General features: G+C 31.0%; 3 protein-coding genes across 3 annotated transcripts; 1 reads left to right on the top strand and 2 right to left on the bottom strand.

Annotated features, from left to right (window-relative positions):
• The first annotated feature begins 2,765 nt into the window (after positions 1 to 2,765).
• On the top strand, positions 2,766 to 5,566 carry LOC141707239 (calmodulin-7). The gene is made up of 2 exons (XM_074510284.1): positions 2,766 to 2,961; positions 4,912 to 5,566. Exons 1-2 carry the CDS (start codon positions 2,886 to 2,888, stop codon positions 5,283 to 5,285), a joined length of 450 nt encoding a protein of 149 aa, XP_074366385.1. The 5' UTR covers positions 2,766 to 2,885; the 3' UTR covers positions 5,286 to 5,566.
• Positions 5,567 to 10,768: 5,202 nt separating this feature from the next.
• Positions 10,769 to 13,547, bottom strand: LOC141707238 (SNF1-related protein kinase regulatory subunit beta-1). The gene is made up of 4 exons (XM_074510283.1): positions 13,190 to 13,547; positions 12,182 to 12,354; positions 11,894 to 12,056; positions 10,769 to 11,320 (listed from the first exon to the last, which is right to left on the bottom strand). Exons 1-4 carry the CDS (start codon positions 13,343 to 13,345, stop codon positions 10,997 to 10,999), a joined length of 816 nt encoding a protein of 271 aa, XP_074366384.1. The 5' UTR covers positions 13,346 to 13,547; the 3' UTR covers positions 10,769 to 10,996.
• Positions 13,548 to 15,263: 1,716 nt separating this feature from the next.
• LOC141707236 (transcription factor GAMYB-like) lies at positions 15,264 to 22,950 on the bottom strand. Its single transcript, XM_074510282.1, has 5 exons — positions 22,373 to 22,950; positions 21,785 to 21,889; positions 21,241 to 21,612; positions 15,836 to 16,793; positions 15,264 to 15,737 (listed from the first exon to the last, which is right to left on the bottom strand). The coding sequence occupies exons 3-5, from the start codon at positions 21,607 to 21,609 to the stop codon at positions 15,460 to 15,462; spliced, it is 1,605 nt and encodes a 534-aa protein (XP_074366383.1). The 5' UTR covers positions 21,610 to 21,612; positions 21,785 to 21,889; positions 22,373 to 22,950; the 3' UTR covers positions 15,264 to 15,459.
• Positions 22,951 to 26,835: the final 3,885 nt, after the last annotated feature.

Genomic DNA, 26,835 nt, shown 5'->3' with positions numbered 1-26,835 from the left:
AGCAGTGATTTTGTTATTGTAAGGGTCGTTTGCCTTTCTAATATTACTTCGACTTATCAAAAAAATCTAAATATTCTTTTTAAATTAACGTATCATCTTAATAATCTCTCAAAATTTCTTTATTTTAAAATATTCTGCTAAAATTTCTTCATTTTTTCCTTAAATTAACTTAATATTAATTACCTTATTCTCTTAAATTCAAATTATCATCTTTTTATTCTCAATATAAGGGAAGACAAGTTATAATAAGGGAATATAAAACATATATTTTAATATTTTTCTAAACTTTCTCTTCAAGTTAAAATAAACTTAATCTTGCATAATAAGTAAAAAAAATAATTATAAAATCGCGTTTATGAATTAATACATCAAAATATAAAATTATAAAATGAGGGAATTATTATAGGAGAAGAGTTTATACATATCGGGAGTGGCTGCACTCGCCTCCTTCCTACTTTTTGTATAGAGTTTTTTTAAGAAAAATATAATACATAATAAGGTTGAAGCCAAGTACAACTAACAATCCCGTAATAACTTACTAAGGACTAAGTTTAGGTGTACATAATACATCATAAGATAACTAAATAGTACGTAACTATTGAAATATTTTGAATAAAATTCAAATTGATCTTTAATTGTTTTTTGTTTTGTAACTTATATTTTAATTTGTGTAACTCCTATAATAATGAGCTAGTTTTAATTTTGTTCATTAATGTGTAGGTTACAAATTAATGACTTGTAAGTTACAAATCTTTCTTCCCCTATAAATAAAATATTTTACTTCATTATTAGAGTGTGGAAAAATAGATGCTACTTTCTTTCTTTTCTTTCATTCTTCTTAGAGTTCTAGGTTCTATTTATGTGAGATAGTAGCGATGTTTGTTCAGTTAATAGAAGGCGAGTTTGTTAAGTGATTGAAAAACACCTTTGTTCGTTGTATCATGGGAGGCAGAAGCCAATCAACCTTCAAGCACCACCCTGAAGGGGCTTATCTGTTTTAAGGAGAGTGTGGTTTTCACTAGACTCGAACGATATTTTCTGTAATTTGTTAATGTAATCTTTTCTACAGGTATACTCGTATTTTATACTCCCTACAGTAACTTTAAAAATGTTTAGTGCCATAAACGTACTACTACGACCTCAGAACAAGAGCTAATTCTGATGATTGCGGGCTGCTGCAAACTCCTCATACAAAGCCATTTCCACCATGACGTCATCAACTCCCATGAGCTCATAACCAGAAACTGGAGGGTCTATAAGACTGAGAGTTGCATCCTGAATATAAGTAATAACTTCTGATGACAAATTAAGAAAACTAGGATTGATACCCTGAACAGAGTTTGATGGATAAATATCAGGGTTGTTCTGCTGAGGGGGTGGATAGAGTTTGATAAGATTTGAGCGATATAATGTTTCATTATGTTACTATCTACATTATACACCTTCGATTTGCCAAATCATGAGTTATCAAGGATTTCATTTTTTCGGTCGTTAATTCCTCGCGTCGTTGCTGCCGTTTGCACTAAGAAGCCCGTTATTATTAAAAACTTATCCTTTATATATTTTAACTTTGCATTTGTCTATGTTTAACGTGCCTTCACCAGAGTGAGAGTTAACAAGAGTTTTGTTTGAGATGGCATTAGAGTTTTCAGTGATTTGAATACCTTTTTGAGCTTGAAAATTAGTTGGAGCAATTACAAGGGATAAATTAGGGTTTTTCGGGATTTTACAATTCAACTGTGATTGGCTCACCTGAAAGGCAAATACACGGTTTGCCTTGAGATAAAAGGCCTACACATTTGCACTTATCATTTTTACCTGATCATCCATCAAATTTTCTGATGGAGCAACCTTTTTAGTGAACATTAGAAGTTCTTTGTATTCGCTTTCCTCAATCACAACCTTCTTTCGGCCATTTGGTTCCGGACCTTGGACAACCTCTCCACGACCATAATTTGGTTGAGCCTGGGGAAGATGAAACCAACCAATGTCATTATTGATCAACTCTTGGGGTCCTGGCAAGGATTGGTCAATTTGAACAATGTAAATGTTTTTTTTTTGAATTGAACTTTTGACTTTATGATTATTTTTTATTGTATTGTGTGATTTAAGTTGTGAATGAACTGAAATTTGTGTTTTGTGAATGGGTTCATTTTAAGGTACTTTTAATTTATAATTTAAGATTATTGTTTTATTTTTATGTTTGTTTTAATATTTATTATTTAATGTGATCATAAACACGCATGCCAATCAAATGTCGAGAGTAGAATGCTAAAATCGAAGTTTATAAAGTGGCTGTGAAACACGATTTACTAAACTCTCGGTCATACTCGCTCAGAATAAGAGAATTAAGAGTTCTGACGGCAAGATAATCATGGAAGAGTTAAAAAACACGTTCACGAGGCTGTTGTGACGCGCAATGTAGTAAATTAGTTTGTAAGCAATACTTTTTTGAAAAATAATAGAAGGAAATTAGTAAATTAGTGAAAATATAAGGAATAAAAAATTTGGATACATTTCCAAAATATATTAAATTTTATTTGCATAGAATATCTGGGAGGGAAAAATGTGCATAAAAATATGCAGCATATATATATTTTCTATATAAGATTTTTTTTGACACCTATTTTCTATTTAAGATTTATTTGCAAAGATTTATTGCAAAGAAATCTTACATAATCTTATACTAGTACTTAATTTTTGTCAATAAAATCTTATATAATCTAAATATTCATTTGGTTTGGAGCAAATTTATAGCGACACAGCACATATATATCTGGACCTCACATTACATCTTCATTCCCATTATTATTTCATCTCTCCCTCTCTCCCCGTCGTCAATTTCTCGATTTAAAAAAAAAAACACAAAGAGGCTTCACCGGAAAATGGCGGATCAGCTTACCGACGATCAGATCTCCGAGTTTAAAGAAGCTTTCAGCCTCTTCGACAAGGACGGCGATGGTCAGATTTCAATTTTCTATGTATTTATTTATATTTATCATTTTCTTTAGATCTGTTCATTTTTTACCTTTTTTTTGTTTTTAATTGCTTTATTATTTTATGCTTTGTGGATCTGTTTAATTTTATGTGATTTTCGCTTGTTAATTAGGGCTTTGTATAATTTGATTTGAGGAGACTATGTTAATTTGTTGTTTTATGTTTTTATTATTGGTGGTTTATTGTGTAGCTTATTTCTTTTATGGATTTGTAATTATTTTTTTAATTTGTTTGTGATTATTACCTGTTTAAAATGTCGATTTTAGAAATGCAGTTATGGATTTATGTTAATTTCGGAACATTAATTCCCAATCTATATTAACCAACTAAATCGAGAATTATAAACTTATGATTTGTGTACGTTGAAACCAGTGGTTTGGATGCAATTCAGTATTGATTTTTGTCGAGTAATGGTGATTTGTATACTAGTCCTGCTTACTGATTGCCATCCGAATACACACTTTCAGCTTTTCGAATCGTGGAGTTCTTATTTTTGAGTTGTTTTCTTGCTCAATTACACGAAATGCTTATGCATATATGTGTGTTTGACTACCTTCAAATGCAAACTGATAATGTTCACGAACTAGTCAGTCCTATATGTATGTGTTTTCAGTGAATTATATTCTCTCTATGTTTTATTAATGAATTTTTAAATGTGTTTCAGTGGATGTAAGTATTTAACTAATGTGAGTTAGAAAATATATATTTGTGTTAAATTTCAGTGAATCCTTGGGGTTTTTAGTGAGACATGACCTGTGTATATGTTATTGGTAATATTTAATTTGAAATCATATGTGCAATTTGTTTGAATATATTCTTCTTTTAGGAATGCTTAATTCCTTAGTTCCCGTCAATTGTGTGCCCTGGTTTCTTTCTACCTTTTATTTCCGTATTTGTCATCATTTTCTTCTCTACTGCAACTCATTGTATCATTTTGACTACACCACGTAAAACCATCAGGATTTACCAATCCAAATAACCTCCCAAGATTTGAGGATCTGAAGAATTTGATCATGTACATGACAATGATATATCTGTTGACAGCAAAGTCAACGGATGACCTTGGAAATCTATATCTATTATGATGTGATCCTCTCCACCCCCAAGACTCCATCTCACATTACACTCTTTCACTTTTTAATCTCCGTCTGCCAATTCAACACTCCTATACTCATTTTCCTAGCTAGATTTCCAAGTCTACCATGTTTGCGATGACATCCATAACCCACTTTATATCCACCCCACTCTGATGTGTTTCCAAGGATACCTTAGTATGACTTCATTTGAGTCTTAAATCTAAGTGTGCGCATTGCGTGAAAAGTTTCCGGAGGCTCTTTCAGCTTCTGCGCTTTGTAAGGCAATTTAACTTATTTTAATTGCTTTGAACTTGTACAAGCGACACGATCTTATTAAATGTGCATGATCTTATTAAATGTGAATGCTATGAATTTTATTTTTACGATTCCTTTTCTATTCCTGCCATCAATATTAAATTTCCATGTTTTTTCACGAGTGCACTGAATTAAGTTAATGAAACATAATATGCCTTATCGTGGCCGTCAATTGGGCTTTTTGAGTAAATTTTGTGTAGTTCATATGATGGTTCTCTACTCAATACACGGTATACAAATTAGTATCTACTGTTTTACTAAGCATGATTAAGGAAATGCATGCACAGGAACTCTTACTGTTGTGAATTCTAAATATGTGATCATTGTTGTTGATGTTTTTTTCTGTTGACCTTGTACTTTATAAGAAGGGACTGAATAAGGACCTAGGGCTTCTTTTAGATATTTGTAGAAGCTATAATCTCTATGTGTTATCTAATGTAATTTGGATCTGATTGTAACATATATCACTTCTAATATCACTCATCGTTGTAAGCAGCTATATTAATATCAAATATGATTGCAGGTTGTATCACTACCAAGGAGCTTGGAACTGTGATGAGATCCCTGGGACAGAATCCAACAGAGGCTGAGCTCCAGGACATGATCAACGAGGTTGATGCAGATGGGAATGGAACAATTGACTTTCCCGAGTTTCTTAACTTGATGGCAAGGAAGATGAAGGACACCGACTCTGAGGAAGAGCTCAAGGAAGCTTTCCGGGTGTTTGACAAGGACCAAAATGGCTTCATCTCTGCAGCTGAGCTTCGACATGTTATGACAAACCTTGGAGAGAAGCTGACAGATGAAGAAGTTGATGAGATGATTCGTGAGGCTGATGTGGACGGTGACGGCCAAATCAATTATGAGGAGTTTGTCAAGGTCATGATGGCCAAGTGAAAACCACTCTTACCAAATCTAAAACTTTTGAGAAGTATTTTTAAATTATGGTAAAGGGAACTGGAAGAAACGTTTGAGATTTCTGTTTATCTCGTAGATGCTCTTAGTTTTTTCATGACCATTGTCTGCTTTCTTAGTGTACTTTTTTGGTACTTGTACTCTTTTGCTGGGTTTTGGCTTTGCATTTACTCTCTTTCTTGTGTTTTTCGGGTGATGGTATGATGAACCTTGAACTATTGCGACATTCCTTGTTTTTGCTTTTAAGCAACCTTTTTATTTTATTTTTGGATGTTTGCTCTCTGTAGAAGGCAATTTTATTCTTCCTTTTTTTCCTTTGCTATTATATTGATGGTTGTTGCAACATAAATATTAATATAGTATGGTCTATAAAGCAAATGCATGGTAAAAGAAACCAACGTATGGCTCACAATCTTCTGGCCCCTCGAGGATGTAACAAAATGTTCTGGTCCCTCAAAGATGTAGCAAAATGGTACAGTAGTTGGATTAAGGTATGGACAGTTGTCAGGTTGGGGTTCTCAGGTAATTTCTTTTTTTTTTTTTCCCGTTTCTAACTTGTGTTTTTTTGTTTTACTAGGAAAAAAATTCATGTGAAGGTATGTTTTTAACTCTCATATTAAATCAAGAAAAATTATTTTGGTTTCATTTTTTTTTGTTGGATAGTTATGTAAACCTATTTTTAATATATATTTTTTATTTTAATTAAAAAGTTGTTTATATATGACTTTTGTTGCTACGAAAAGGGTGTCATGCGAGGGCGAGCGTGCATTTATTATGTGAATGCATGTTTTGGAACGCCCATATTTAATTCACAAAATATTATTTTGGTTTCATTTTTTTTGTTGGGTAGTTATGTAAACCTATTTTTAGTGTATATTTTTTTTTAATTTTAAATATTTTTTTTATGATTTTAGTTGCTTGAAAAAGGGTCTCATGGGAATTTGTTTATTCTTTACGAGGCCTCAAAGTGTAGTTGTAAGTAATATATGAAAATGTTATTTGTTTGATATAGACTTATTTAGTGTGGTGTGAGCATTAAAAATAAAAGTAGTTTTATACCCGGGATGATTATTATGTCTTTATAATTTTTTTGAATATTTATTTTTTATCTAATAATTTTATTTTCTAAATATATTTTATGTTCTTAATTAATAATGTATTTTTTTAAAAATTGTACTTTTTGTACTTATATATTTAGTTATTATATTATTATATTTAACATTGATAACCTAAATATAACATAGGTATTATAATTTATTTTATTTCTTCCACTGTTTGATTTTTTCTCACGTTATAAATTTGTAAATAGAATATTTTAATCATATTCATAAAAAAATCTAAGTAAGAATTAATAAATTTTTTGTTAATTTTTCGGTTCTAGTAATTAATGATTTTGAAAAAAATATTTTATACTTAATTGTCATAGTACTATTAAATATATTTTATTAGCTTTGTATTTTAGTTTTGAATTGTAATTTTTTTATATTATTATTATATTTTTTCCTAATTTTTATATTTTATAGGATTCATGTGCTCTATTTATAATGTATTTTATTAAATTTGTATTTCAATTTTTTATTAATATATTTTTTCCTTGTTTCTAAGTTTTATAGGATTTATGTGCTCTATTATATTAATATTTTGATATAAAATAATATTTAAACTTTAATTAATTTCTCTTTATTGTTAATACTTACTTATTATAAATGTATTAAAAACCGTTAGAGTTATTGTGAAAATTACTTTTTCTAGTAGGGGTGGGGGAGTTTTATATGACCTATGGTGCCATATTAACTTCATGTAACATATTTACATTTAAAAAACTTGAAATTATTATTATTATTTATTCCTAAATTATTTAATTATCTAGAAATGTATTAAATATTTACATATTATATTTGTACCTTTTTTATATTAGTTTTAGGTTTATCAACATATGTATGGTGTTACCAACAAAAAAAACAACATATGTATGGTGTTACTAGCTTTCTAGCTTTATTTTTTTATAAAATAAAAATTACAATTAATTATTCATAAATATTTTAAATTAAATTGTTTCTTATATTATATATATAGCATAATAATTTTAATATTATTTTATATCATTTAAAAATATATAATTATAGTCACATAATATGTTTATATAGTTATTTTTCTTTTATTTATATATTTTATTTTCTTAATATTGGGGAGTTTGATCAAAATTTGAAAAGTTATTTTGTGTTTCCATCCATCCCGGAATTTCATAATTTTTTGATTTTAGTAAAGATTTTTTTAAAAAAAATACTTTATATATTTTTGTGATAGTATTTTTTTTATCACCTTGTGATAATACTTTTAAATTTATTTTATCAGTTTGTTTTTCAATTTTTAATTGTAATAGTATTTATGATTATTATTATATTTCTTCCTAATTTTTATATTTTATAAAATTCATATACTCCAAATTTTTTAAAAGACAATTTGTCATTTTCCCCGTTTACAAAATGAAACCCCGTAATATTTACACCTAAATATATTCTCAATGTGTTTTCTTATTTTATATGATAAAAATTAAAATTATCTTTTTACAAATTTTTTAAACAAATTTACCTATTCCAATTAATTTTTTAAAAATGATCTATTTTAACCCGATTAACAAAAATTTTATTAATTCTTGCATAGATTTTTTTATGAAGATAATTGTTACTTGTATTATATATTCTATTTACAAATTTATTTATAAATTTTATTAATTCTTACTTAGATTTTTTTATGAATATGATTAAAATATTCTATTTACAAATTTATAATGTGAGAAAAAAATCAAACAATGGAAGAAATAAAATAAATTATAATACCTATGTTATATTTAAGTTATCAATGTTAAATATAATAATATAATAACAACTAAATATATAAGTACAAAAAGAACAATTTTTTGAAAAATACGTTATTCATTAAGAACATAAAATACATTTAGAAAATAAAATTATTAGATAAAGAATAAATATTCAAAAAATTATAAAGACATAATAATCATTCCGGGTATAAAGTTAGTTTTATTTTTAATATTCACACCACACTAATTGTAAGTCTATATCAAACAAATAACATTTTCATATATTATGTAGAACTACACTTTTATATTTCTTGATTATGAGGCCTCGTAAAGAAAAAAAAAATTCCCATGATACCCTTTTTCAAGCAACTAAAATCATAAAAAAATATTTAAAATAAAAATAAAAAATATACACTAAAAACAGGTTTACATAACTACCCAACACAAAAAAATGAAACCAAAATAATATTTTATAAATTAAATATAGACGTTTCAAAACATGCACTCACCTAATAAATGCACGCTCACCCTTGCATGACACCCAGCAACAAAAGTCATATATAAACAACTTTTTAATTAAAAAAAAATATATATACTAAAATAGGTTTGCATAACTACCCAAAAAGAAAATGAAAATAAAAATAATTTTGCTTTGATTTAATATGAGAGTTAAAAACATGCCTTCACGTGAATTTTTTTATTTGTCAGAATCCAGAAAAAGTGGTGTTACCATATTTGTGAATTTGTGTTCAGCTATCCCATAAAAATAAAAAACTCGTTCAAGTGTCTTATAAATGACGGGCCCCGTTTGTTAAGCTCTGAAACGGAGCAACGTTGTTAATTGTTACTGCCTCCTTCCTTTTGATAACATATGAAAAGGATCGGGTATGTAAATTAATAAATATGTATAAAATAGTAAAAAATAGGAAAAAGAAGTGGGTGAAGTGGTGAAACCCATTAATTTTAATGTATAAAAGGGATATAACGGTGTAAAAGTAATGTGAAAAAGGAGGGAAAATGGGTAAATAAAGGGACTCATTGAATATTTTTGATAAGTTTTGAAATGTAAAGAAATGATTTAGACATCTCAAAAAGGAAATCATAAAGAAATGAAAAGGACGGAAAAGAAACCGTAAAGAAATGAAAAGGACGGAGAGAGTATGTTGAACAGTGCATGCATAAATATTTTCAAAGATGATTGCATCGTTATCATAAAAAAATGAAAAGGACGGAAAAGAAACCGTAAAGAAATGAAAAGGACGGAGAGAGTATGTTGAACAGTGCATGCATAAATATTTTCAAAGATGATTGCATCGTTATTAATCTTGTATTTGGTTTTGTTAATGATCTTTTTTCAAAACAAAAACAGGATTTGAAGATTAAGGACCTGTTTGGCAAATCTTACAAACCAGCTTATTGGCTTATAAACCAGTAATAGTTTATTAACGAGTATTTCTCGACTCAACTTATTTTATAAGTTGAATTTACAACTTATAAGTTGATAAGTTGAATGTCAGTAACGACGTACTTTTTCTCAACTTATTTTTGATTTTTTGTTTTTTTTATCAATTTAAATTTTAGAATATATTTTTTTAATGTTTTTCTAACTTAAAATATAAGAATTAAGATAATTTTATATATAAATTATTTATTTTAGTTCATTTAAACAAAAATAATTTTGACTTATAAGTTAAATTATCCAAACACTTGTATAACTTATAAACATTTATCAATTTATCACATATCACTCATTTATTCAGTCTAAATCATAAGTTACTTATTTAATATTTTTCAAACGGACACTAAAAAACTCTGTGCTAGTACTTCAATTACTCCTCATACCGGAACTGATTTTTACATTGTATGCTATCATGAAATTACATTCTATAGTCAAAGTTAAGTCGGTAATATAATATGTTCCGGTATATCCGTATATGCATACCTACGTTTAAAGGGTCAGTATCAATTACTTGTAAAGTCTTGACGGTTGGTAGATTTATAATGTTATAAAATGATTATAAATTAATAATCAACAAAAATTGTGTAACTACTGACAATAATTTTACAACATTATTTATTTTAAAAACGAGCCTAATAAACAGTCAACCAAGTCGGAAAGATTATTTTGAATGGTTTGGTAAAAGCAAACTGATACATACACAATTAAGAAAAAAGAACATGAAATTTGGAAAAGGCTGTGCAACACATAAACCCCGGTCCTTAGAGCATTGTTGAGAGGTTACATATTTATACTCCCTCCGTCCCAATAAATTATTAACATTTGAAATAGAATATTCGAATGACATTTTAAAACTCTTATCTACTATAGTTCGATAAATTATTTTAAAAACTTTTTTTGTTGGAATAAAAATGAAATGTTCAAATTTTTATTCAAAAAAAATCTTAAAAATAATTTATGTAACTATACTAGATAGAGCCTCAAAATGCATGTCGAACTCCCCATTTCAAATGTTAATAAACCTATTGAAACGGAACGGAGGCAGTAATTTACATTAGTAATCTCTGAAAAATGTACAAGTACATTTGCCAGTAGTACCGAGTATGTATCAGTATAACCGAGTATATTAGTCGCTTTGGCCAATTTATGATAACAAAATCTACATAACATTCTAGCAGCAGAAAATTGATCCAACAAAACTCTGAATTGTGTTTCTATATATCAATCCTTTAACCCCCGAAGGGAACAATACACTTTCCCCCTACACAGCTGGAATAACAGACTAGATTGAGGTCGAAGTATACATCAGAAGCAGAACTTTAAAAAACTGAGAGTTCAATTCACAATTTGGGACTTCGCCTGTCTATTGTGGATGCTAACATTTACAGCATTTTATGTGGAAGATTGGAGTGTTCACCTGTTAAGTGGCTTATAGAGGACAACTGTTACGTACTTGGACTGGAATCTATTAGTTATCCCAAGAGCTACAACAGACTGAGATGCCCATCCTTTCTCTATATAGAGGTGGTTAAGCACTACATGTTGGGGTTTCGCAGGAGAGGAAGATTCGTCATCTGAGCTTTCGACTCCAAGAATTGTTTTATGGAGCTGGGATGGAACTGGCACAGGCTCCTTTGCATAATCTTCATCTCCAGGAAAAGCTTGGCAATAGCTGGAGTCTGGTGATGACGGAACCTCAAACTCTGCAACACTATCTAGGTTCTCAGGGATATAATCCTGCACACACATTTTAACAGGGTTGAATCACCTTGTTACATATACACACGGGGAGATAGACAAATAGTAGAATACTTTGCATAATCATGTTATTGATGTGAATAGAGCAAGTTATTACATACCAATACCTCATGTTGAACGGTACATAAACACACTCATTTGTGAAACAATATGCTAAAAATAATTATTTAGGTAAAGACCATTTTCAGACCTCATTTAATGTTACCAAATAAAAAATTCCGTGAGGTTTCAAGAAGGAAAACAATACTATGTTCTGAATAAGCTCATTTAGTTGACACTATAAAGATCAAACAAAAGCAAGTCATGTGAAAAGTTTATTTACGTGTTATTAGCATGACATCCAAAATTGGATTGTCCTCTATTAATCAACTCAAATTAGGAAATACATACAAAAGAAAAGAGAGGAACAAAAACAAAATGAATAGGAAGGCTGTGTGTGCAAGGAAGCTCTAAATACACTTGATAAGTTATATCCATCTTCTTTTTATGCTCAATATCTAATCAAGTAAACTAAGATGGCGATAAAGAATGTGTATTGAATTTTAAGCTCACATTGACATCAAGAAGATTACAAACACCACCCACATCATCAGCTACTGAAGGAAGATCAGGAATATATCTGTATTCTTCATCCACTATAAATTTGTAATGATATATTCCTGAAGGCAGTACCAAGAGAATTGTATAATCCTTTCCCGCTCTTTGCAAAGTCCTCCTGCAAACACATATAACATGATTACTTGGGTAAGGTTCCCGCATCAATGAAAATATGATACAATATCCAGAAAGAGCACTATCTACATCGTGATATAAACCCTATATCTTATCGTTAAAACTCACCTTGACTTCCAGTTATCCCAAGATCCCTCTATAGAAACATCATTACCACCGTAGCTCCATGTTATTAGAGTAGGGATTCCTCGCTGAGGAACATCCATAGCATCATCAGCATCAGTCTGCCACATTTGATCAGTAGAAGGACCATCAGGCCGTTGCAGAGGAGCTACAGGCACCTGTAGATTAACCCAACGGAAAGAATTGAGTTACTTAAACAGATACTGCTAACAAAGACATTTTAATGCACCACAGCATGACTAATCATCACAGTTTGTATATGAATTTTATAATGTGAAACAATACACGCATACAATGTACAAAAAAACCTAAAGGACCTAATCATTATACGATTAGACTAAACAGGACAAACTCACGCCTCAAAAACGCTAAACAATGAGATGAAGATGCTGCTCTGTAGCCTTTAATATTTCTTTCAAGCATCAACTCTACACATTAAAGGCTACATTTAGTTGGAAGCTACACAGTTGTTTTTGACTTTAATGAGATAAAGATGCTACTTCGACTAAAAAGTGGCATCTATACAAAGTTGTTTTTCAATATCGTGTTTCTGAACTCTGTATCGTAATGCTACGCTCTACTATCATTACAATACATTTAGTCAAGGCTTTATCTTACAAATTCATAAACACAAACAAGTGAAAAACCGCGATATTCAACTACTGCAGAACAACTAGCATACCAGCTCAAACAAATATATCATCAAAGCAAAAAAAATAACTAAATAAACTTCGAAAAACCTAGATAAAGTTCACTTCGCAATGGAAACATAACCAAGCCGCGAGCAGAACACTTGAACCATATATACACACACACAATCAACTAAATAAGATAATTCAACTTTATCTCTACCAATTTGAATAACAATACACAAAATCACAAAGCCAAGCCCTAATTTCACAAAGCAAAGTCAACACACAAGTTGATCAACAATACATACAAAGAGTGTGTGTGTGTATATATAGATAGATACAGAGAGGTGTGTAAGTATACCTGAGGAGCGAAGATGAGAGGGGATCTGGAGCGAGGAGGACTGTTAGAGGGAGAATTATTCATGGAATCAGTGGAATCAGAAGACGCGCGATGAGGCGCGTGAGGATGACGATCACTGGATCTTACATCGTCTTCTTTCACGCTTGCATTTCCCATTCATACAGATCTGTATGTATGTATGAGTGTGTGTATAGAGTAGTATTGGTTTGATTATAAGAGTTGGTTAAAATGTTTGTTGTTAATATATACGTACAAATAAAGTGTAAGTATAGGTTGGGGGGATATGGATAAACAGATTTGATTGATGACATAAATATGTACGAGACGAGATGGAGTGGATATATATTACAGGCTGCCTACGTTGAAATAAGGCAGTCAGCAAAGCTACTTGGCAACTACTCCTATTAAAACTGTGTGCCCCTCTCCATAATTTATCACAAGAGTTTTTCGAAAATTATAGCCAACCAATCAAATATATCCTGTATATATGGTTGTAAAAATCGATAATCGTCCCTAATCGGTTCGGTTTAGCTACCGATTAGGGATTAATCGGCAAATCGGGGATTAATCGGAGGGATTAATCGAAACAAAAATCGGATATATTTAAATATTTTAATAATATTTAATATATATACCTTATTTATTATGAAATATATAATTTAAAAATAATTTATAAATATTAATCGAATTTCAAAAAATAGATCGGCCAAATTTTTTTTAAGGATTAATCGGGGATTTCAGTATATATCATATACTCTCATTCAATAAATAAATAAATTAGTCTACAAAAATCTCGACTTCCTCATTCAAAATAATAATGAAGTTATTTTCACAAAAATCCTCAATTTATGTATAAAAATGTATGGTACAATTAAATAAATGAAACACGGTACATAATTCAAAAGTAATTATTGTAGGTTGTTTTTATTTCCCGAATGTCGAATATGCATATTTTAAGAACTCGAACTCCAACTTTTTTTTAAAATCTCGCTCGAAACTGAATACTTCAAATTTATCACGTACATATCCAAAAAACTCAAAGAACACACAATCAATCTACCCTACACCAATGGTTATACAAATATAAAATTAAAAATTTAGCACGTACGTCAACAAATAAAAAAACAATCAAGGCGGTTAGAAACAATACTTTTAAATTGTTTAATCCAAGTATTAAAAGAAATAAACACCTTAAACTATAAAAATAATAGAAAGTTATAGATAAAAAAATATATTATATTTTACTCACCGTAAATTACAAAATTCGAATTCATAACTTTAATTCGACGATGCGAAGATCTCATTTCTGAGATCATGTCATCTCTCGGCGCGCAAATATGTTTGAGTAGTTGAGCTCAACTCCGTCTTGACCTTCCTTTCATCTGATTGCACTAAATTATTCACCCTACGCACCGAAACTGATCCTCGTCTTCTTTGAACATTGTCAAACTAACGTAACCGGTCTTCTCTCACTTTTTCTGAAATAGACGCAACATTTAATTAATTCCACAAAAATTTAATTAACATTATATTCAACATTATACGTCCACAAATTTACCTTAACATCACATTTATGCTATAATCTATATACAATTGTATCTTTTATAATGTCCAACACTCCGATCCATATAACAAAACTAGTCTAATTGCTAACTTATAAATTTTTTTTTTTAATTTTAGAAATTTTTTTCAATCATAATCTATTTTTTTATTAATAAGCAAAATCATATTTTATTTATGCAAATAATAATTTAATATTATGGGTTACCGACTGACTAAAACGGTTACTATCGTAATTGGATATATTTAAATACAGGTATAAATATAAAAATAATTTGATTATTAGATGAAATAGGATGGGATGGGAGTGCAAGACAATCCCATGAGACCTGACAAGCCTTGAGAGTAAAACATGGAAGGTGGGGGGAAATTTCACCCGTATCATGTAACTATGTGAGATCAAGATCATTTCAATAAAATATCACGTATCATGTAACTGTGTAAGATTAAGATCATTTCACCTTATATTGCCAACCATTTTGCATAGAACGATAATTGCTCAGCATTTTTTAAAAAAAAAAGATTAATCTCAAAATCATCAATAGGAAAAATTTACTGCATGAGTAGTTCAAATCGTGCAACAAGAACAATAGATCCACTCAACGTCTACAAAGGCCGAGACAACAAAAATTTAATCGAGATTACTTTCACAATCCAATGATCATTAAGGAAAAATTGTTCACGAAATTCAAATCATTTGCTCAACGTGCTTAATGATTGTCAGAGATTTGGCAGATGGAAGTAGACATGTCCCACTGATGAGAATATGCACCGGCCATAGCATCCACTGGCCTGCAGTCATAACTGAAGTCCTCGCATAGAAGTGAGCCGATAGCATCTGTCAGCTTAGACTGCTCCTTGCCACGATTGCTGCTCGAACCATACCAATTTGAGTCGAGCAACATATCCGGTCTGGGAGAGACCATCTGACATGAGTTTCGACTATTTTCTTCACAAAACATAGGACCACATTCCACTTCTTGTTTAACTTTAAACCCATAAAAGAAAAAACAGGAATATTGAGTTTAAGCCAACTCCATAAGAAAAATAATTCAATATGCATATACTAGAGTGCAGACTATTTACCTGGCAGCAACTTGACCAACTGGGGCTCGTCAAATGAACTTGCACTAACGGGTGTGTATTCACTGAACACTGAAGCAACAGATTGCCCAAGAGGAGAGTTTGCTTCAGCATACACGTTCCACTCTGCATCATTCTCCTGTGTGCTGTAGGGAGCATCCACAGGAGAAGCCAGCTGGCTGGAGTTGTTCTTAGAGTTTTTCAGAGCTTGAGATTCATACAGTACTGACTCTAGCAGGCCATTGTTGTGTGGTGAAAAACAATTGGACTGTGCCTGCTCATTTGGAGGGGTTTGGATCATAGTATCAACAGACTCAAGGGAAGGCAGCGGGGAGGGTGGGCCCCAGTTACCAATTTGAGTATCTGCATTTTGAATTGAAGGGAGCTCCAGCTTCGTCGTCCAAGAGATGGGCTCAGAAGAAGAAGAGTCGCCATTTAATAGGGCATGGCTGCCAGGAAATAAACACGAGGATGATGATAGGCTGCAGTCAAATGAAGAACCTCCAAAAGATTTAGCAATTTTCCTAGAACCCTCATCCTGATATTCACCAAAGATAGGGAGAACATCACCAACAACACCACTAAATCCAGGAAGCAAGGATTCTGGTTCCCGAAGACGCTTGACTGAATGCATGGTTGACAACATAAAGCCATTAGTAGATGTAGACCCAAGAGCTGGGGTATGCAAGCTACTTGCAGAATCAAGGAAAGATGGATATAACTGATGGTATCCATTGAAACAATCAAATTCAACCGGTGGAATCTCCGCATTATTGTTCGATAAAAACATGGGATAAGCTGTGTCAACAGTAGTGAACGTGCTCATATCCTGACTTGAATTATTTTCATCTAATGCTTGCAAACAGATATCAGGAGGGTAAATAGGTAAACCAGCCCGCTGCCGTCTTTTGATTCTAGTGTTCCAAAAATTCTTTATTTCATTGTCAGTGCGACCAGGTAACTGAAATAAAATTATACAAGTGAGACAGACTAGCAGACAAAAACATTTTAAATAAATCAGTGTAAAAGTAACATAAATGCTAGCCAACAAGTAGTAACATATTTGGAGAACAAGTAGCTGTATACCATAATGGGTTATCACACCGACTATCTGGATTTTCAGTTGTTTGCATCTCTTTATACAGTTATACTATTTATCATTATTATACGTTGTGCTTTTGATGTCAGTTATTTTGATGCTAGATTAAGTGATTAACTGCTTAATATTTTACTCACTTGTATATATATATATATATAATAATTTTCTGTGTGTCTTGTAATTGTTATATAGTCAACCGGGGGCTTTACGCAAATAACCTTTCTTCGTTTATAACCGAGGGTAAGGCCCACCTGTGTCCACTTTACCCTCGCTCATCTTTATCCACAAACAAGGACACTGGGATACTTGATTTAGTTTGCTTTGATCAAGGGTTACGCCTAATATCTCCTTCAGAACAACTATCACGAAGCACCATACTGATGAAGGTAAAACCTAAGCTCCTCCAAGCAAATGCTTGATGGGTAGTACTATTTATAGTACTCTTTTACAAAAATGACCAAAATGAAAAGTAATAACTTAAACTACCAGAGTAATGAAGATACTTATCAAATAGTTTATGATTAAGGTAAATAATATAACTAATTTAAAGCTATTGGAAGTTCATGAATCTCTTATCAATGTTTCTTAGAGTATTTGGTTATACCAAAATCAGCTAGAATACTATTAGACACAGAGTATTATAAGTATGGTGAATCTGCCTATCATGTTTGATTGCCAAAAAGTCTTTTGGTTGCTTGGCTCCACCTACTGCAGGTCTTGTGGCGTATACTCGTATAGTTGTATACAGGAGGATTGCTTGTTCTGAAAATTCAGCTAGTGTCTTATTGCTCTTACCCCTCTCACCCTCTTGTGGCGTACAATAGTCGTATACGTGAGGATCGCATGTTCTGAAAATTCATCAAGTGTCCCATTGAGCTCTTACACCTCTCACCCTCTTCTGGCATATAGTAGAAGTATACACGTCATGAGGATCGCATGTTCTAAAAAACTAGAGTCCCATTAGGCTTCACACCCCCACCCCCAAAAAAAAACCTCTGAAGCACAAGAACATAGTTAATTCTCTATTAAATTTATTCTTCACAACAATTGCCCACCATAGTTAGGCAGTCAATTTGTTTCAAACAATGAAGCATATTTGATCCAGGCCTCCAACACCATCTTCATAAAGAAGTGGCACAATATCATAGTGTTTCCTCCATCATTAAAGTTTCAACCAAGAAACTACTCATCGAATTTCCCGACATAATTAATGGAAACAAACAGGTTTAGAGATGAAGACTCTCCGCGACAGTATTAAATGGAACTATGATCTGTTTCCCCCTATTAATATGTGACATTGCTTCAGAATAAACATTTACAGGGATGAAAACATCAGTTGCAATCCCCCTATACTGCTTCTAGTTCTACTTTTAAGTATTAAATCCATTTATTTCTGACAGATTTTGTTTATATTGAAATGATATTATAATTTATTTAATATAATTAAACATTCATTAATGACTATCATTCTAATATATTACAATATTACATAACCATTTTTACAGCCAGTTGCATTGCTATATGCTACATGCATTTATATCAACGCCACCAACACTTCTCTTCATTTCTCTTCACCCATCCCCCTCTACCGCATGAATTGACGGGCCATCATTTTCTGGCAACTTGTTCTCTAATCCACTCCAACAATCAATTCCACCATATCCTTAACCCCATTTTTCCATTCTCCGTTCACCCCAAATTCTAAATTCTCGTGTCTGTTGCCGGAAAAGGTGAAATCTTCAGAGATGCCACTGTGGTGTGGCTCGACTGTGTATCAAATCTCTCCTTCCTTTTTCATTTCAAATAATTTGTGTGTGTGTGTTGAAAAAGTAGGGTTGGTTATAATTTTAGATTTGATGACTGATACTCCCTTTGTCCCAAAATAAAAGTTGTTTTGACTTTTACACATAATTTAAGGTGTATAAGAAAGATACTTCTATATATTTTTTTTAGAAAAAAAAATCTGAATTAAAAACTTAACATTTATATTTTTTTTAGAAAAAAAATAACATGCTTCATATTCAGCTGGATTATCTAGCAGACTATCATTAATCAAAGTCGTTTGTAAAGTAATATACAATAAATTTAGTCTCTTTCATTATTTATTACAATTTTCCTTTATAAAATTATAATAGAACTCTCTATAAACTAATAATTATTAATTTATTGATTAATTAATACCTCTCTACATTTATGAATATTTCTGGTCCCACCTATATTAAATTATAGAGGTTTTATCACTTCAAAATCTTAACCTTTAAACATTTTCTTTAACGAATAGTGCTCGAGGTACAAAAAATTTGGTCCCAAATGACGTGGCATTGGTGACTTGGCAACTTGGGATGCTCTTATTGGTGTAATTTATGTAAATGCAGGGGGTCCGCTACTATTAATTGATTTCTAGCCTATCAGACCACAACACGTGGCATTTGGGATCCATTTTGGGTACCAATTTGGTACCTCTAGAATTATTCTTCTTTAACACCTCAAAATACGTGATAAAATCAGGGAAGCAACTCTTATTTTGGACAGAGTACAGTAAAACCTTGATAAATTATTACTCGCTAAATTAATAACCTCTCTAAGTTAATAATTTTTAAACATAACAAAAATTAATAATGACACAGTATAAGAAACATAATACATAAAAAAAATATCTAATAATAATACACACACCAGTCATCAGCATCAGCAAAATAACTTTCCGGTTTTCAAAACTAATATAATGGCAAGAAAAAGAAAATCAGAGAGAAAGAGAGGTTTGATTAGGCATAATTTTTAAATATAACAATAAATAAAGTAATAGTGACACAGTATAAGAAAGACAATAAATAGAAAGATATCTAATAATGCACACACCTGTCATCAGCAAAATTATCTTTCCCGTTTTCAAACTAATATGAAAGCAAGAAAAAAATACAGAGCGAGGGCATAAAGTTTAAATCTTAGTTACATATTGTCCTTCCCTATAACGCTGACTTAGTATATATATCTCCAATTATTGTTCAGCTTTTACAACATATGATTAGTAATTAATAATCATAACTCATAAGCATCTATCTGATATATACGTATGAGCAGAAAATCTAAATATGTTCACATCTATATTAGAAACAAGTGAATATTATTAGTACTCAAATTCAAAAGAATATAACTATTCCTGAATTAGAGATATTAGCACGGGTCCGAGATTAAAAATTTTAAATTAGTATTTGTATAGAATTGAACCTCATAAGTCATAACCAGTGCGAAAACACGGATTGAAAGTAAAATATTGATATCAAATATTAAATTTATTAAATTAGTACTTGTAGAGAATTGAAAATGATGAGAGTGTATCATAAATAAATACTATCAAGTTAAAAAGGGAATGTTAAAAAGGGAATTAAACCCATGTGAAATTAAAAAAAAATCAACATAACCTGGTTCCAGTTACTACACTGTAACATCTTTTTCTTTTACTAGAATGTAATTAAACAATAAGCTCAAATCTTCAAATTAACAGTACCTACCAAATCAAGAAATTTACTTTAAAAATTGAAACTCGCTTCTTTTTAAATGAACACGCAATTAAAGTGTCTCACATTAATCTGATGCATAAATACCAAAACACTGACTAATTTTAATGCAGAGACAATAGTAAGATCAATGACAGATATTGGAGTTCAAGAAGGAAGACGTCGAACTTTATTTTTTCTGGAAAATATCAAAATCAACGGCTGAAGTAAAAATCTACAAGTATAAGAACGAAAAAGAAACAAATTTTGTCATCCAGAATAAGTTCTGTGGCCAATGCACACAAGTCAAGACACAAAAAGTTTGAGGGAAAGGAACTTGATGATGCAGTTTTCTAAAAATATGCTAGTAGATAGGGCAAAGGAACTTGATGATGCAGTTTTCTAAAAGAATAGACGTGAAGTTATAACAATCTTGAGGAAATTACAAATACATTTAAAAGTATACATGTATAATTTTACATATGCTTTGCAGCATAACATTAAAACAGAGTGCTCACCAAAACTAATGTGATCCAGTTAATTTGGAATATCTTTGATGTTTTATTTTTATTTATTAGTGTGATTTTAGAACAATAAACTATTACTTTACAAAAAAACATAAATGTAAATAACAATAAGTATTAATTTTAAAAGGAAAGTGAAATATTGAGAGAGATTATGACGATGTTATGATCATTCCTGCTCTGACCTAAAATTATAAGCATGCATGTCCATGAGAAACTGAAATTTGGAGATGTGTTGTACAATATCGATTACTGGAAGAAAATATTAAACAAAAGGACATTACATACCTCAGCAGCCATTCGAGCCCACTTATTCCCCATCTTAGCATGGAGTTCAATGATACGACGCTCTTCATCGGGCATAAAGGCCCCTTTCTTAAGATCTGGCCTTAGGTGGTTTGCCCAACGCAAACGGCAGCTTTTCCCACAGCGAGACAGTCCAGAGTTCTTTTGGACAGCATTCCAGTTTCCCTCTCCATGTTTGTTGACATAATCAACCAAAATGGCATCTTCTGCTGAAGTCCAGGGTCCTTTTTTAAGCAAACCACCTACCGCCATATTTTCTCCACTGCTAGCTTCTTCAACTAATGATGAGTCTCCATCCACATAACCATTGCCCACATTCCTATCCTCACTTTCACTAGTCCTATCACTCATCTCCTGCAAAATGTGACAACAAAGCTATACATTATAAAATAAAAAATCATGGCTCAGTAATCCTAAGCACATGAATCATGTATAACATTTGAACCAAATTCTATAAAAAAGGTTCTCTATTGTTAAAGATTTGCAAAACATAACACGTTTACGGAGAGAGAACAGAACTACTTACTTAAGATATTGACTCCCGCGATAACAAAATTCGACTCTTCAACAAGGAACTGGAAATCCAATCCTTTTACGAAATTGAATATAGGAATAAACCAACCCAAATTAACTGTACAGTCAAACAAAAAGAACATGAGAGGTGCAGAAATCCACCAAAATTCAAGTACTAGTTACGCATAATCTAAATAAACAATCTTTAAAGATCAATTAATAACAGAACAGCCAAAATCTCAAAACCCAATACGCAATCACAGGAACAAAACAAAAAAGCAACATAAATAAATTGCAGTATACACATTACAACAGTTCATAAGCTAACAAAAAAACAATATGTCTACATCAATTAAATAAACCCAAATTCCCAACACACCCAATTGCATGATCAAAACTCAAACGCGACAAGGATAAGTTGCAGTAGACAAATTTTAACATTTAATAAGCTAACAAAAAAACAATATGTCTACATCAATAAAATAAACCCAAAATCACTAACACACATTACACAATAGCACTATTACATGATCAAACTAATAACACACGTAAATTACTCGAACAAACAAATCTAAAAAACAAAAAATCAATCTTTTCATACCTAAGCAAAGACTCCAAGAGCTGCGAAAACTGATTAGCTCCTAAAAATACAAAGAATCAGAACTGAACCAGACGAAATTAAAAAGAACAACCGCAATGCACAACGAAAAATTATCGAAATCGAAACTAAAAGCAATCAAATCGGATGACCTAATTATCAAAAAAAAATGACTCCAAATTACACTACTACTGATCAGCTCAATTAACCAAAATTGAATTAAATAAATAAATAAAAATGATATATAAATAGATAAATAGATAGATCTAAGTGAAATAATATGAAATTGAGCTGTAAAAAAAGTGAAATATAAATAAAATGAAACCCTAGCCGTAATCAGTGAGGAAAAAAAAGCAGGAGCCGATCATAGATGGTGTGTGTATATGTGTAGAGAGAAGAAAGCAGAAATACAAGGAAGAAAAGTGATGAAATATATGTATAGGATGAGGGTATGTATAGGTAGAGAGATGGCAACTGGAGAGAGAGATTAGGAGAGAGACTAGGACTGACTCCTCAGCTCAACATTTACAATTTTTGTTGAGAGAGAGAGAGATTGAGAGAGATGGAGAGAGAGAGATTATCAGTTCATTTCAAATAATTTTGAAATTTTAGTAGGACGATAATTTATTTATTTTAACCCTCTTTATTTCAGATAAATGAAGACGTCAAAATATTGGTTAAATGAAATTACGAATTTATAAAAATTTGGTTATTACTAATTATGAATAAGCAGGGTTCTAAAAATTCCGGATTTTTTAAAAAATTTCCGATTAATCCTTAAAATATATTTGACCGATCTATTTTTTGAAATTCGATTAATATTTATAAATTATTTTTAAATTATAAATTTTATAATAAATAAGATCAATATATTAAATATTATTAAAATATTTAAATATATCCGATTTTTGTTCTGATTAATCTCTAATTTGTTGATTAATTCATAATCGGTACCTAAACCGATCGATACGATTTCCAATTTTTATAATCAAGTAGTTTAGAAATGGAAATATTTTTAGTACGATATAGTGGTCATTTAATTGAGTTTTGAGTTTGTTTGTACTTGGTAACTCAACTCACGCGGGTAACATGTAAGCGAATGGACTTTTTGCCTTGAACTACCTTTCCTGCTCTCTCTTCTGTACGATCACTCCATAAACTAACATATTTTTTTTTTCCTGAAATTTATTGTTGTATAGATGTTTTATGATGCTTTCGTGCAAATATTGAAATTTAAGTATCTAAATAAATTATATATAAAAGTAAACACAGATTTAGGGGTTACTCAGTTAGGATTTTAATATATTTTTTTTAAAAAAATTGTTGGGCTTAAATCTACAATAGTATTATATTATTTAATTTAGACATGAGGCTGCACTAATTTACACATCTCAAAAGATATCATGCTATGGTCTATTGAAGTTAATTAGTTACTTTATGTACAAGAAAAATATTTTTTTCTTATTGATATAGAGATACTGAGATTGGCACCACCAATACTTCCAAATAAAAAATCACTAATCTTGTAATTTCACACTTGTGATTAATTTGTTTACATATTGCACTGTCGTTATACATCTCGTAAATACGTGAACATTATCAAGAATATTTTTGATATAAGATATGTTCAAAAACGTACGATCGTTGCTTCATTACTTCCCCAATATACAAGCCCGAATCTTAGACTTTGATAATACTTTTAAGTTCTCAGCAAGCCTAAATATTTTGAGTATGATATTGTCTGATTTAGGTCGATTATGCATGTATTAAATTTTTGCATATTAAAAAAAATCTCATATTAAAAGTTTATTAGTTGCATAGTTAACAAGAAAAGTATCATTTTTAAAATATTAGTGAGTTAAAATAAGTATAAATTATATTTTATTGAATTACTTGTATAACATCTTTTTAAAAATATAGTATAACTGGTATACTTCTCACGTACAAGTAAGATGTTCATATTGTCGTTTATAAATTAAATATGCTCAATATAATTTTTTAAGAAAACATCAATTGAGATTATACAAGGGAGAAAACATATGGGGATAATGGTTTTCCCATACTTGTTCTATCCCGAGATGAACTATCTTAGCGAGGTAATAGGTCACATAATTGTCATCCATTTGAACATGTAATCAACTGACTCGATTAAACTAGGAACAAAACAATAAAGTATCTCCTAATATATAGAATCCAGTCCTGATAAATGAATTGACCCATTGGTGAGACGATTGATGAGGAGTTGACAGTCTGATCCTGAAATTGCATATTTGATATTTGATGTTGTACTCCTTCCCCAACTTAGCGACCATAACTAGTACATTTGTTTCAACAATTTCAGGTGACCAATATCATTTCACCCTTCTTGTTGCAGTAAATATGACAACTCTGGTGTGATATCTTACAACAACTCTCAGTCACATCCATCATTTATCCATTATTGAGGCATCTGTATTCCATTTGATAATTTCAGCAGATGGAGCTTCTAGGACCTTGGACTTGGTACATTCTCAGGATCTATAGCTTTATAAATTCGACTTGCATATTTTTCGTGGTCATCAACAAGTCTGCATACTCTCTCAACTATCACTGTATTTGGTGTTGATTTAGTTTCAAAAAAAAATTGTTTCATTCATCCCAAATGCACCATGTTAGAAAAGTACTTTTTTGTTTCATTTTTCTATCCAGTTTCTTCCAAGTCACCACCAATTCACATATACTCCCAGACCAGCAGCCTCATATTTCTTCATCGTTTATACCCCACAAGTCTCCCATAAATCTTTAACCCGCGAGCATCCGGAAAATGCATGTTCAGCTAATTCCTTTTATACCTTACAACAAGAACATCTAGCATCATCAACTAAATGTATTGTGTATAGCAATTGTCGGACCGGAAGAGTTTCAGTATATAATCTCGATAATAATGTCTTACCTTGGGACTAGTTTCCATTACCCCATATTTCAAACCATACTTTGTGAAAAAATTTCATAAATATAAAAACATATACTCATTTATAAGGATATAAATCATATTTGTCAAAAAAATACACAAATATAAAAATGTAGCACAATTATAACATGTCTCAAAAGAATAGTATACCCTTCATTCTCACAGTCGCTTAGACTTTTTAACACGTAATTTGAGATGTAAAGAAAATATATCTACACATATATTTTTTCAATTTTTTTTGAAGAAAAATATAAGTGCTAAACTTTTATTCAAAATATATATATATATAGACATGTTTTTTACTCCTCAAATTGCTTGTAAAAAGTCGGAATGACTATCATTTAAGTACTAACCATATTATGATAATCCAACGCGTTTTCAGTAATAATTTGAAAGTTAGAAATCTTAACATTCCACATTCTTCATTTTTTTATTTTACTTTGAGTTCTTTATGATGTTTGTTTATTTATATGTGTGTTTTATTTGTATATATTTTCCTTCCTTTATTATGTACCTTACTATGTGTAAGTGTTATGGATTAAAAATTAAGGTATATGATTGCTGTATTTATTACTAAGGAACGTGAGCTTCAAGGCTCGATTTGACTGCTCTTGTGTTTCGTGACTCGATCTGCCTTAACAAGATGCCTACGTACCTTGCCGAATGTCAAGGATCAAGTCAAAAAACGTAGTTTTGGTTTGTAGGGTGAGGCCCCTTATATAGATGTTGGGAGTCCTTGAATTGGACTTGGTGTAGGAGACTCGGTGGTCAAGTCTCAGAATTAGAATGGACTTTGGAGTCCTAGGAAGTAGGAAGCTGATTCCTTATCCTACCTGGTTCCTTGGAGGACAATCTACAAGGATTTATATCTCCACTAGGACTTATCTTAACAACTATTTTTCTCCCTTATTAATTAATTATGAAATTAATTAATATTCAGGGTTTTGGGCCTTCTTTGTTCCATCAGGCCTGATCTGGTCCATCAGGCCTGATCAATGTGTTAACCTTTTTGGTCTGAATGTTATACATCTTCTTATTGGGCTCCGTGGCCCAAGTCATGTGTAATTAATGCAACTTTAACCACATAATCAGGATTTATTTATTCTCTATCATTTGCCCCCCAACTTTTGGGAAACAGTGACTAGGTTTCGCAGAAGTTAAGTTCATTTGTTCCCTTACATGGTCTCGCTTTTGCGTAAAGTGTGGAGCGACCTACACATCTACAACAATTTGCTTTTATCCCTATTATTTAGGAATTATCTTAATTTCCAGGATTTTTTCCTTGAATTCTGGGATTTTTCCTTAATTTTCTAGATTTTTCCCTTAATTTTCTGGATTTTCCCCTTAATTATGGGATTTATCCTTAATTTCCAGGAATTTTTCCCTTAACTCTGGGATTTTCCTTAATTTTCATGAATTTTCCCTTAATTCTAGGATTTTCCTTAATTTCCAGGAATTTTTCCCTTAACTCTGGGATTTTCCTTAATTTCCATGAATTTTCCCTTAATTCTAGGAT

This window comes from Apium graveolens, chromosome 2, assembly GCF_009905375.1.
Source record: "Apium graveolens cultivar Ventura chromosome 2, ASM990537v1, whole genome shotgun sequence".
NCBI lineage: Eukaryota > Viridiplantae > Streptophyta > Magnoliopsida > Apiales > Apiaceae > Apium > Apium graveolens.
Note: the sequence above shows the minus strand (reverse complement) of the source record. Positions and strands in the feature narration are given on the sequence as shown.

Coding starts and splice junctions, on each gene's coding strand:
- LOC141707239 (XM_074510284.1), top strand. CDS start 2,886: ATGGCGGATCAGCTTACCGACGATCAGATCTCCGAGTTTAAAGAAGCT. Junction 2,962..4,911: donor CTTCGACAAGGACGGCGATG/GTCAGATTTCAA, acceptor ATATGATTGCAG/GTTGTATCACTACCAAGGAG.
- LOC141707238 (XM_074510283.1), bottom strand. CDS start 13,345: ATGGGAAATGCAAGCGTGAAAGAAGACGATGTAAGATCCAGTGATCGT. Junction 12,355..13,189: donor CTCTCATCTTCGCTCCTCAG/GTATACTTACAC, acceptor GTTAATCTACAG/GTGCCTGTAGCTCCTCTGCA. Junction 11,321..11,893: donor GTAATCTTCTTGATGTCAAT/GTGAGCTTAAAA, acceptor ATGTGTGTGCAG/GATTATATCCCTGAGAACCT.
- LOC141707236 (XM_074510282.1), bottom strand. CDS start 21,609: ATGAGTGATAGGACTAGTGAAAGTGAGGATAGGAATGTGGGCAATGGT. Junction 16,794..21,240: donor GGGCTCGAATGGCTGCTGAG/GTATGTAATGTC, acceptor ATTTTATTTCAG/TTACCTGGTCGCACTGACAA. Junction 15,738..15,835: donor GTTGGTCAAGTTGCTGCCAG/GTAAATAGTCTG, acceptor ATGGGTTTAAAG/TTAAACAAGAAGTGGAATGT.